The 12,978-nt window shown below is 46.9% G+C and overlaps 1 protein-coding gene across 1 annotated transcript in view; it reads left to right on the plus strand.

The window, feature by feature from the left end:
• The window catches only part of cfap61 (cilia and flagella associated protein 61), a 176,389-nt gene that overhangs the window by 20,422 nt on the left and 142,989 nt on the right, over positions 1–12,978 (plus strand). The window contains exons 6-7 of the mRNA XM_078230494.1: positions 8,103–8,235; positions 11,043–11,178. Coding sequence (XP_078086620.1) covers positions 8,103–8,235; positions 11,043–11,178 — 269 coding nt within the window. The remainder of the gene's footprint in view (positions 1–8,102; positions 8,236–11,042; positions 11,179–12,978) is intronic.

Genomic DNA, 12,978 nt, shown 5'->3' on the forward strand with positions numbered 1-12,978 from the left:
GTGAGCTTGGATCATTGAAGATATCAATATTTTGTTGATTTGTTCAAGTGATTGCTGTTGATGCTCAATTCAGGACCATGCATGGTCTTGTTGCAAAAGTTGTCTTAGAGGTTCATTTACTGGAGGGAGGAATTTTCCCAGTTGGTTGACCATTCTCATAAACCTTTGTTGTTTTGTGATATTCTTGGGAGGCAGGAATTCTCTTGTGGCTTTTGTCTTCTGCGGGTCTGCAATGATTCCTGTTGCCTGTATAATATGGCCTAGGAGTTTTAGGTTCAGACCTGTACAGGTTTTTCTGCTCAGCAAAGAGCATTCCTGGTTCTGAATGACATATAGTGGGATTTTCAGTGCTCCCTGCAGCATGTTTCTTGCGTGGGTGGCGGCCTGCTGTTGGCTGGTGGCAAGGTCTTCCAGTCTCACCGCTGTCAAAAGTTTTCCCATTGAACCCGCTGCCAAGAAACCTGTGGTCGGGGGGGGGGGGGGGGGGGGGGGGGCGGGGGGGGGGGGGGGGGGGGGGGGGGGGGGGGGGGGGGGGGGGGGGGGGGGGGGGGGTGGGGCGGGGGGGGGCGGGGGGGGGGGTGGGGCGGGGGGGGCGGGGGGGGGGTGGGGCGGGGGGGGGGGGGGGGGGTGGGGGGGGGGGGGGGGTGGGGCGGGGGGGGCGGGGGGGGGGGTGGGGCGGGGGGGGCGGGGGGGGGTGGGGCGGGGGGGGGGGGGCGGGGGGGGGGCGGGGGGGGGTGGGGCGGGGGGGCGGGGGGGGCGGGTCGGGGGGGGGGGTGGGGCGGGGGGGGGGGTGGGGCGGGGGGGGGGGTGGGGCGGGGGGGGGTGGGGCGGGGGGGGGGGGTGGGGCGGGGGGGGGTGGGGCGGGGGGGGTGGGGCGGGGGGGGGGGGGGGGGCGGGGGGGGGGGGGGGGCGGGGGGGGGTGGGGCGGGGGGGGGGGTGGGGCGGGGGGGGGGGTGGGGGTGGGGGGGGGGGGGGGGGGGGGGGGCGGGGGGGGGGGGGTGGGGCGGGGGGGGTGGGGCGGGGGGGGTGGGGCGGGGGGGGGGGGGGGGGCGGGGGGGGGTGGGGCGGGGGGGGGGGTGGGGCGGGGGGGGGGGGTGGGGGTGGGGGCGGGGGGGGGGGGGCGGGGGGGGGGGGTGGGGCGGGGGGGGGGGGGGTGGGGGGGGGGGGGGGGGGGGTGGGGCGGGGGGGGGGGGGGGGGGGTGGGGCGGGGGGGGGGGGTGGGGCGGGGGGGGGGTGGGGCGGGGGGGGGGGGGGTGGGGCGGGGGGGGGGGGGGGGGGTGGGGCGGGGGGGGGGGGGGGTGGGGCGGGGGGGGGGGGCGGGGGGGTCATGTCAGCAGGACCAGAAGATCCCACTGCAGGCCAATGGCCTGAAAATCCCGCCCACGATGTCTCAGAGATCTTTCCATCTTTGTGTTTTAATGATGCATCAAGCTGACCTTTGGCATTTAGTTTGCTTCCTCCTGGATCTTGGAGTTGGATTGATGAAGGTTGCAGAGCAAATCTTTGCAGTCACTGAATTTTATCAGATGAAACCGAGACTCCATACCCATGGCACTGTGTGATTTGGGTGGGACACACTTTGTGTCTGTGGACAGCAGGGACATTGAAAAGTGGTGGTTCCTGCCCTTTTATTGTGCTTCTCTGGTTGCTGCTACCATGCACTTTCACTTTTGCACCAAACAAACTGAAGGGGCTGTTCCTGCGTGATTTCTCTCACCCCCTTATAAAGATTTTATTTTGCCTTTGCTCTTTGGCCTGCCCAGTCAACTGTACAGCTTTACTAAGTGTCAAATTTTCCCAAGATTGTAGAAAGTCGGACAGGACACTGATTCTTTCTCTTATCAAATAGTCTTTTAATGTTCTGAGCTCACAATTGTCAGTCAAACAGTAGCGATTATTTATGAATGAATTGATTCCTTCACCTGATCTTTGACCCTATTGATTAAATTTTGCCTTCTCATTCTGATGTTTCGATGGAGACTGAAGTATGAGTCAAAGGCACCGAAGACAGACTCGTAGGAGACTGTCTGCTCGTTCAGCCTCTGCCTGGTCAGTATGTTGTCTGCAAAGCTACCAACAACGTATAACAAGATACTAACTTGGTTCTTGTTATTCTTACTCTCAAGACCCCAATTTGTGGAGAGGCTGGGTAGCTTGAAACCAGAGGTCCAACCTGGGCCAGAACTCCTTCAGTGTGGCTGGCTAGGCAGGTGTTGAAGCAGCAGACTGGGCTTTGCAGCTTACGAAGGCATTATTAACTTCTTTAGCAAGCCAAAGGTATAGGCACGTGACCTTGCCTCTCCACAAGGCCTTCAAAGGGGATGTTTATCCATTGTCTGGAATTTGGCTGGTTCTTCAGAACTGCTAAATGTCCCTTCCATTATGGGTTTAAAGGAAGTTTGAGAGGTCTTTGTCTTAGTAGAATTTCTGTCTCCACTGTCAAGCCTGGGTTATCAAAAAGAAAAAGGCCTTCAGTGCAGCTCTCTTTGAAGTTGGGCTGTACAGTCCCCAGGTGATCATTAGTACTTCCTCAGAGATAACGAGGTGTGAGATTTCCAAAACTGCAAAATGGCTTCTTTTGTTCTGGAGTCAGAACAAATACTCACAGAGGGTCAGCCATTTCAATGCTCTTTATTCAACAAAGGTCCAGTTTTAAATTATAAAATAGGCACGAGGGTATATTTTTACAATGTGAGGGTCTGTTCCATTACGCTGGGCTATTTCCCAAGATGCTGGAAATTATTTGTGGCCAGAATGGTCCACAAGCCTGGAAAGAATCTAGTGACTCCAGAAATTAGCAATTCACCAGGCTGTAGAATTACCTGGAAAAACCACTGGAAAGAGTGATCATATATCCCCTCCAGTTTTACCTCAAGGCATTGACTTCAGCTGAAACTAAGTGGGATTCAGAAAAGGACAAAACACCAGTTTCTAGAACTGGCAGATCATATCCTCCAAGTCTTTAACAAGAAGGTAACCACATTCAGAGTGCACTTGGAAGCAAAAACAATTTTCAACAAGGTTTGATATAATGGGCTAAGATACAACTTTTTTGCTGGATATCAAATCTCCTGCCAGAGTGTAAATTAGTGTTGTAATGGGAATGTAGTCATTTCCAAGAGGTTTTGCCAATGGTGGGAGCTCCCTAGGGCTCGGTTCTAAGCTTGGTCAGGCTTTTCATTTCATGACAACACCCAAACAATAGACTGGGCCTTGCCCACAGTTTGGCTATCCTCCATGAGTTCAGCAATAGCATTAGAAAAAATCTAAAGATGCTTCGGTAGTTTGGACAAATGGACACAGGAATGATTCATTCTGATGAACTCCAGAAAATACAGCACATATTCCCCAAAAGAAAGAGACATATGGGACATGTGATGATTGGATTTCTGTCATATCCAATAAAATGCATGAAATTCCTGGCATAAGTTTCCAGAGGAATATGGTTCTGAAATAGCATGTCATTGACATAATTACTAGGACATCAGCCAGGCTGGGCTGATGCTGGGTCATTTCTGAAGAAACACAGAGAAAGGTCAGCCATGAACTGTTCGCCAGTTGCATGTGCCCAGTCCTGGAGTACCCCAGCAGGATACACTGTCAGTCAGCCTCACATGACAAGCAACCCAGAATTGAGCATAAAGACAGCATTTTGTTTTTCATGCTCTATCTGCACAACATCTGTGGATTTCTAACAATGAAAGAAAACATCTGTGATACCTGCACAGGTAACTTGCACAAGAAGGACTAATAATCATTGTTACTACTGACAGAAGAAGGATAGAACACATGCCAGTACATTTGCAACATGAAGATCCACAGTAGATGGCAGACTTTGATAACATTCAAAAACTATGTGGACTATGGCATAAGGGTCAACTGAATGGCACTAAAATCCAAACAGTATTGATTATCACAGTTTACAGAATATCCAAATGTGATAAAGGAATATACAATAGGCTATCCATAGTCAGCTCCCAATCTTGCTGGCTAAAGCAAAAATAAGCATTGCAAACAAGTATGCAAAGAAGAAAGAAACCACAAGTATGGTAAAAGGACCTTTCAGTTTAGGTTAAGCCTGTATGGTTCATCTTGACTAATTTGATCTTCTAACTTGTATCATTTTACACATTAATTGTAAAATTGCCTCATTACTGTGATATTGAACCATCATTGTGTGATAAAATAATAATTAGTTTACAGAGTTTGGCATTGTGGCGAAGACAACACTGCAGTAGCTTTTTATGAGAAGTGTCCCCGAACCAACCATCTTCAGCCGTTTCTTCAGTAACCTTCCTTTCATCATAAAGTCAGGAGTGGGGTTATTTGCTGGCAGCCTTTGAATGTTCAGCTCCAGTCACAAGAGTTTCACCATTGAAGTAGCACATGCCAGCGTATAGCAGGATCTGAAAAATAGTTAGACTAAGTAAGTGGTGGTTGCCGTCATGTTTCTCGAATGAGAGAATATTTATCTTTTCCATTTGACCTTCAAAGACCCATCATCTCACCTACAGTGAATATTCTGGGTGTTCCCATTGACTGGAAGCTCACTTGGACTAGTCATATCAACACTGTAGTGCAAAAGCAGGTCAAAGACTGGATGCTCAATGATAAGTGCCTCACCTTCCAATTCCTCAGAGATGCTCCACAATTTACAAGAGTGTGAATACTTGCCAGTGGACTGAGAGGGTGCAGCAAGGACTGGGTAATTTGCTTAACTGGTGCTGTTGACACTGGACTTAAAATCCAGCCACTCATCCATCAACATTGTGCTCTGTGGATTGTACAAGCTATAGGATGCACTGAGCAACTCATCAATATTACTTTGACAGCACCTCACTCCTATGATCTCTACTAATAATGACAAGAGCAACAATGTCCTGGGAAGACCAGCCTCTGCAAGTTACACACCATCCTGGACGATGTATATCTCTGTTCCTTCATTTTTAGCCAACCAAAATTCTAGAATTCCCTACCTGATACCATTATGGGAACAGCATCACAAGAAAAGCTGCACTGATTTAAGAAAGTGTCCTGTCATCATCTTCTTGAGACAACTAGAGATGTGACATTGCCAGTATCATCAAAATCCAAAACTAAATGAAAATAAACTTTTAACAGCCAATTCCTGATCTTAGTGGCTAGAGTAGGGGTTAAACTGCCTTCATGTTTCACAATTCAGTGAAAGTGTTATTGAAAGAGGAAAAGGTAGCTGATTAATTAACAACAAGTATTCCACAAAATCTCATGAGAGATTACTGAGCTACAGTTCGATCATGCAACTTGGTTGTGATTTATATATTAATTGCCACCCAGGGGTAAGTTCCATGGAACTCCCTTGCATTATACTGCACAGAAACAAATTAGGAGGAGAGAGGACACTGAATTGAATTGTGACAAATCTGAAAATGAATTTATGAGAGGACGGTCATTCCTGATTAGATAGTGTATTAAAAATGAAACATTATCATATTCCTATTGGATATTTAAAGATATTGGGCAGGATTTTCCCTACAGGGCTTTGGGAGCCTGACGTCAGAGTCCAATGGAAATCAGGAGGGGAATTTTATGAGATTTCTTTGAAGTGTCGGGCGAGCGTTAAACTGGGAAAGTTCCAGATCCGTCTTTTTGGTGCATTTTCAGGCCCAATCGTATGCACTCTGGGCAGAATTTTACCACCACTTTACACCCATTTTGCGGCGGGAAAATGCTGTAAAATCAGGCGTAAAGCGGCTAGTGCAAATGGCGTCGGTTTTCGCGACTGGTGGGATTTTACGACACCCAGATTTCCGGCACGGTCAGCCTCTCGCCGGAAATGGCCGAAGAAGAAAAAGCAGGTGGCTTTTTCAGGGAAAGAGAGCAATAAGGCAGCTGAAGGTGGAGGCAGCCTTTCTACAACTTCTTTAACTTTACAATACAAAATGCCTTTTGCAGTAAGGCCACTGGTGCGGAGGATGAGCTCCTCCAAAGACAGGCCTGTAGCTGCAGCTGAAGCCAGAGAGGCAGGGAGAAGCCTCCTGGCAACTGGGCTGTGCCGAGAGCCCATAGGCCAATGGAAAAATTTCCAATCAGCCTCCCACATTGGGCCGTTAAAGAGTTTTGATTGCTTGCAAGTGGACAGCCCTAGCTGCTGCCTCTGTCACTCCAGGGAAATGGCCTGGGAGAGGGATGATACTAGTAAACTGGCACAATGACCAGCGGCGCAAAATTCCAAGCCTACGCACCTCTTTGCTCAACCCCATCAAGGCTAGAAATTCCAGCCCATTGTAGTAGCAACATGAAATACGATTAAATATTACCAGTTAAGTTTTGTTTAGTCATTTTTCTTTGTAAATGTCCTATACCATGCACTTTTCCCCTATCCGTCAAGATAAACAGATAACTTATTCAGGGAGTGTTTGCCAACTATTTATTATCAAATGTGTGAATTGTGCAACTTTTAAAAAACAACTTACTGCCTTTTAGGTTCCAAGATTTGCAACTTTTTGTATGAGAATCCCACTGGTGTAGACTGTGGTCCAATCATAGTATGATGCAATGCATTTATAAAGAAAACCACAAGTAAAAGTCATTGAAATATAACTACAGCTTTTTAAATATTCAATAAGCAGTATTTCCTACTTGAAACACAAACATTTAGGCCTGGAATTTCCTTAATCTGCCCCAGGGAGGTAGACGTAGGACTTCCACCTGCCATGATTCTATTTGTGTTTCCTCGGTCAGGGATTTTATGACTTCATGATGGGAACCATGCCTGTAAATGGGGCCCCACCAAAGCCCCCGAAAAAATTTTTTGGCAATGTCACATTGAAAAAGAAAAGCCCAGAAGATGACAAAGAGACCCACAGTTCCTAACGGCCCCATCCTAAAATGGTATGGGTGAACTACCTAATAGATACCTATTAAAGGTCCTGTTACCCTTGTCCCCAGCACCGTAAGGATTATTGCCACCTTCCCTGTCAGCCACTAAGGGTGATGGAAGCTGCAGAGGATAGTAAGGAAATAAGGCAGTGACCAACTGTCTCAACATGACAGGGAGGGAAATATAGGTTGGCATGGAGATGGTAATAGGCCGCACTGCTCCATTTTTCCCTCTCGCTTTCTTGTCATTCTGCCCAATTTGGAGCAGCATACTATCAGGTTGTTTGATTTGATTTGATTTATTATTGTCACATGTATTGGGATACAGTGAAAAGTATTGTTTTTTGCACGCTATGCAGACAAAACATGCCATTCATAGAGTACACAGGGGAGAAAGAAAGGAGAGGGTGCAGAATATAGTGTTGCAGTCACAGACAGGGTGTTAGAAAAAGATCAGCTGAATTAATGGTAGGTCAATTCAAAAGTCTGATGGCAGCAGGGAAGAAGCTGTTCTTGAGTTGGTTGGGGCTCTCAGAATTTTGTATCTTCTTCCCAATGGAAGAAGGTGAAAGAGAGTATGTCTGGGATGCGTGGGGTCCTTGATTATGCTGGCTGTTTTTCTGAGGCAGCAGGAAGTATAGACAGAGTCAATGGATGGGAGGCTTGGTTTGCGCGATGGACTAGGCTACTTCACAACCCTTTGTAGTTTCTTGCGGTCTTGGGCAGAGCCGGAGCCATACCAAGCTGTGATACATCCGGAAAGGATGCCTTCTGTGGTGCATCTGTAAAAATTGATTAGAGTCTTGGCAGACATGCCAAACTTCCTTCGCCTCCTAAGAAAGTAGAGGCATTGGTGGACTTTCTTAACTATTGCATCGGCGCGGAGGGACCAGGACAGATTATTGGTGATCTGGACACCTAGAAACTTGAGGCTCTCGACCTTTTCCACTTCATCACTGTTGATGTTGTCAGGGGCACGTCCTCCACTACATTTCCTGAAGTCGATGACTATCTCTTCATTTTGCTGACATTGAGGGAGAGATTAATGTCATCGCACCATTTCACCAGATTCTCTATATCTTTCGTCTTTTTTTGTACTCTGCAAAGAATCATAACATGTGCATTATTTATGGTTTACATAATAACAATATGTGTCATTTAAACAGTATGATGCAAACTCTGGGGAAAAAAATGATAATGATGATTGAGTCATTTCTGAATTGAAATCCTTGACTCACCAGGATAGAGGATCATGATGATGTCACCCCTATCTTCAATGAACAGACTGACACGCTGAGATATATTTATGGTGAATACTACCTGGCAGAACTAATAGAAGCTCAAGATGAAACAACCCATGCTGCTGTCTGTGAGGTCTGTGTTTCGCTTTGCCTTTTTATCATGCTAATAAATACATTTTCAGATTTGTTTAAAGAGCATTGTGGATGTGTTGCTTGGCAACATGCTTGTACTATGAAACGGATGCAAATACTGATAGGGGGTGTAGAAAAAAATAAATGCCATAGTTCAAAGAGGTAAAACGAAGAATTTTAAAGCTACTAAAGTTGGTAAGAGAGACAAATAGCCTGTTCAATAAGGAACCTGCACAAAATGAATGAAGAACACTATATATTAATGACATCTGTATCTCACAGGGTGAGTTTTAAAGTCATTGTGGTTATAGGGGCGAATTTTCCCATCCCGCCCACTACGGAATCGGAGCGGGCAAGGGACGGACCATGGAAAGGTCGATTGACCTCGGGCGGGACTTTCCGGTTTCAAAGTAAGCACAACTGGAAAATCCTGTTTCACCTTCCAGAATTGATTCTTGAATTAGCGGACAATTTGAAAGATTTGATTTGGACCCTAAGTTAGGAAATCAGATGAAACTGGTCAAATGTAGTTTGTTTATGATTTCTAAAGATGCAGGAACCTCACAAATTTCTGGCTCGAAATATACCAATGCATAAAGAGCATTGGATAATATGTTCTATTTTGAGGTTTTACAATAAGTGTGTCTTTTTAGACATGCCTTCTGCTCAGTGCTTCATGAGGTGTGATATTGAGCTAAACAAACCAGAGTGTGTGCTAAGTTCGCTGGTCATGGCTGAGTATAACATTTATGATGCTACAGTTGACGTTAGACTTCCTCTGTTAAATGCAAAAAATCAGTCACACCTCCTTGCCTTGTTTACCACCCCACTGAAAGCCTGAGGGCAGGGATCTTGTGTGCAACCCGCTGCATGATTCGCTGCGGCAAAGCCTGCCTGCCATTGGGTGGCAGGATCTTCTGGTCCTGCTGTTGTCGACAGGCCTTCCCGTTGAACACACCCCTCACCTCCGAGAAACCCGCGGTAGGGGTACGCATTGGCGGGACCAGAAGATCCCACCGGTGTGAGCGGCCGAAAAGTTCCAGACTGAGGATGTCCAGTGAGAACGAACTTAAGCATTGTCTGATAGCCTGACAAAATTCAGAATTTCGACTGGCCTGATGAGGGATGACAATGTAAAGTAAAGTTTATTTATTAGTCACAAGTAGGCTGACATTCACATTGCAATGAAGTTACTGTGAAAATCCCCTAGTCGCCACACTCCGGCACCTGATCGGGTACACTGAGGGAGAATTTAGCACGGCCAATCCACCTAACCAGCACGTCTTTCGGACTGTGGGAGGAAACCAGAGCACCCGGAGGAAACCCACGCAGACACGGGGAGAATGTGCAGACTCCACACAGACAGTGACCGAGGCCAGGAATCAAACCCGGGTCTCTGGCGCTGTGAGGCAGCAGTGCCAACCACTGTGCCACCATGCCGCCCAAAAGAGGACTGCATGAACCTGGGCAGCTGTAATCCAGTTGCACAGATCAGATCCACTAAGAAGCATGTAGATGAGCATTTGAAACAGGGCTATGGGCCAAGTACTGGAAAATAAGATTAGAATAGTTGGGTGCTTGATAGCCAGCACAGACACGATGGACCGAAGGGCCTCTTTCTGTGCTGTAAAACTCTGTGACTCTACAGAAATGTGACATATTTGAAATTTAAGATCTGCGTCATTACAGTAGTCTTTTTCTCTCCTTGTCCTCACACTTCCACTACCACAAATACTATGCATGTTCGGCAACTGTCTTTTATTGAGAAAATTCTGGCCCTTGCTGTACATGTTACAAAAGGCCGACACACCCTGTACACATTGCATGCAACTATAGATTTCTCTTTATGTCAGGGAAATGTACACTGAACCAGAAAATACAATATTTACTCTGTATAGTGTGTTGCATTCTCACTGGCCGATGTACACATGTTGAAATGAGGGCTGCATTCATGACTGCCCATTTAAAGGTCCAAATGAATTTAAAAGTGGCCTGCAAAAATGGAGTGGGCTCACTGCTAAAATTGTCATGGTTGCGTCTATATAATACCTGTAAAAATGAGTGGATTTGTTATGACGACCACAAAGGCCACAGGGCTCATCAATAGATATACCCATGGGCTTAATAGAGTATGAGCTGCCTTACTGAGCGGGCGGATACTCATCCAATAGGATGCTGTCTGCTTGGATTTTTAAGCCTGTAACTTTACCTGGACTGGTGTTGTAAGTCCTGTGATTTTATTTGATTTGATTTATTATTGTCACATGTATTAACATACAGTGAAAAGTATTGTTTCTTGCGTGCTATACAAACAAAGCATACCATTCATAGAGAAGGAAAGGAGAGAGTGCACAATGTAGTGTTACAGTCATAGCTAGGGTGTAAAGAAAGATCAACTTAATGCAAGGTGGGTCCATTCCTAGGGGACCATCAGAGCCACAGGCTACACGATTCAGCAGAGAAATCCACCCCAATTCACCTACCTGTCTAGATCATGGCTGTTTGATTATGCGCAGGCCTCCATGTAGACGTGCTCTCGTGGTCTCTGACCTGCATCAGCAGCGCTTGCCTTTACCAATGAGGCAGGCAACGTTCCAGGGTTGCTGACCCTCTGATTGGAGCCAATTAGGAGGCCGGCTCCCAAAACGGTGTGATACTGGCCTTGTTGCTGGCAAATGTGTGCTCGGGGACCCCATTTGGAACTGATGTCGAGGTCCAAAATCATGCAGAATTTCTGCACAAAGTTTCTTTGTTCAGAACAGCAAAAGAAGTTGTAATGATACCGTGTTACTTTCATGTATTGTGCAGGTAAATAATACTGCAGTGGGGTTCATAAGTGTGTGCAGTGAAGTGAATGTCGACCTACTGAATGAGTGCTTTGATTTGCGTCCGTTTCATGGACTTCGTAAAACGCCTGATGCCAACACTGCAGCACAGCAGCCAGGTACAAGTTATGTTCTTCTCTCTGAGCAAAAACATAAACCAATACCATATAATTATAAAAACCGATATTGCTGGGAATACTTAGCAGATAAGCATGGGCAGAAAAGGGGTTTGTTGGGGGTTAAGTGGTGGAGGTGGGGGGAGGGAAGGGAAAGAGCGATTTAACAATGAAAGAATGAGAGTGCGATGCAAAAAGAGGTGGTAATTGGATAAGAAATAAAAGATGTGTCTAGAGGAGGTGTAAATGTGAAGAGCAGGATCTCTTCAAGCACTAAAAGCAAAAATGGAAGCAGAGAATTCTCCAGCCATTCCTGCTGGTGTGATCTTCTGGTTTCGCTGGAATCTACCCCTGCTGAATGGAAGTTACTGCAGATTTCGGCAAGACTGGAGGATCCTGCTGGCAGTCAGTGGTGAGCCTCCTCCGACGAAACCCACCATGGGGAGCTAAAGAATTCTGTCCTATCCTCTGAAATTTGTTGAACTCAGTGTTACATCCGGAGGGCTGTAAAATGCCTAGTTGAAAGATGAGGCGCTGTTCTTCGAGCCTGGGTTGAACTTCATTGGGACAGTGTGGGAGGCCAAGAACATAAAGGTCCGTGTGAGAGGGAAACGGAGAATTAGAATGACCGGTGACCGAAAGCTCAGGGTATCGGCTGCAGATTGAACAGACGTGTTCTTCACAGCGGTAACCCAATATGTGTTCGGTCTCTCCAGTGTAGTGCAGACTATATTGTGGGAAGAGAATACAGTATATAAAACTGAACGAGGAAGTGAGCGCATTTAAAGGCAACGTCACTCGATGTATGAGAACACATTGATCCAGGCAGAGGAGGGTTGTAGTGGAAGGGGATAAGTTGGGTCTTTGTTCAAGAAAAGGAAATGGAGAGTCCTCAGACCACCCTGGTGGAGGATATAGGTGTAGAGAGATTGGGTGACTATGGCGATTGAGGCCGAGGAACTGGAATTGGCAGAGGACATTGGAAGGATTGCATATGTAGGTGGCGAGGGACTGGACAAGAGGAGAATAAACAGGGTCAAGATAGGAAGAAGCAAGTTATCTGGGCAATAATAGATGGAAATGATAGGTCTATCAGGGCAGTCTTGTTTGTGGATCTTGAGAAGGAGGTAGAAGTGGACTGTGCAGGCTGAGAAGAGCATGAAGTTGATGGCCTTTTTCTGCAGTGCAGATGAAGCCAATATGGAAAAGGGTGGCCTGATCTTCAACGGTAAGGTCATGGTGTGGCTTCTTGTTCTATTGATTAATGTACATCAGACTCTCCGAGTTGGAGTCAGTTTGATAAACAATAACAGTGCTGTCCTTGTCAACAGGTTTAATTCAATGCTATATAGATTAGTGTGAAAAAGGGATGTAGAGAACTTGAGACAGCTGATATCAAGTTGGCAGTACCCAATGAAAAGATCAAGAGAGGGTACAAGGACAAGGGATGGGTCCAGGTGGAAAAGGAGTTCTGAAGACAGGAGAAAGAGGGAAGATTCTTGGACAAAGAAGTCATCATGGAGGTGAAGGTGATGGAAGAAGAATTTTGCTCTGTATCCCACTCTAAACCACTTCTGATCATAGAGAGGGACAGCGGTGGCCCTGCCGAGTTTAGACAAGGCACAGTGGTAACACTTGTAACTTCAGACGAGACACTGTGTTAACACTTGTGAGTCCTATACACGGAAAATGGGCAGTACGGTGGCACAGTGGCTAGCACTGCTACCCTATGGTGCCAGGGACCCAGGTTCAATTCCACCTTAGATCTATGTGGAGTTTTCCCTGTGTCTGTGTGGGTTTCCT

The sequence above is a fragment of the Mustelus asterias genome, chromosome 15, assembly GCF_964213995.1.
Source record: "Mustelus asterias chromosome 15, sMusAst1.hap1.1, whole genome shotgun sequence".
NCBI classification, from domain to species: Eukaryota; Metazoa; Chordata; class Chondrichthyes; order Carcharhiniformes; family Triakidae; genus Mustelus; species Mustelus asterias.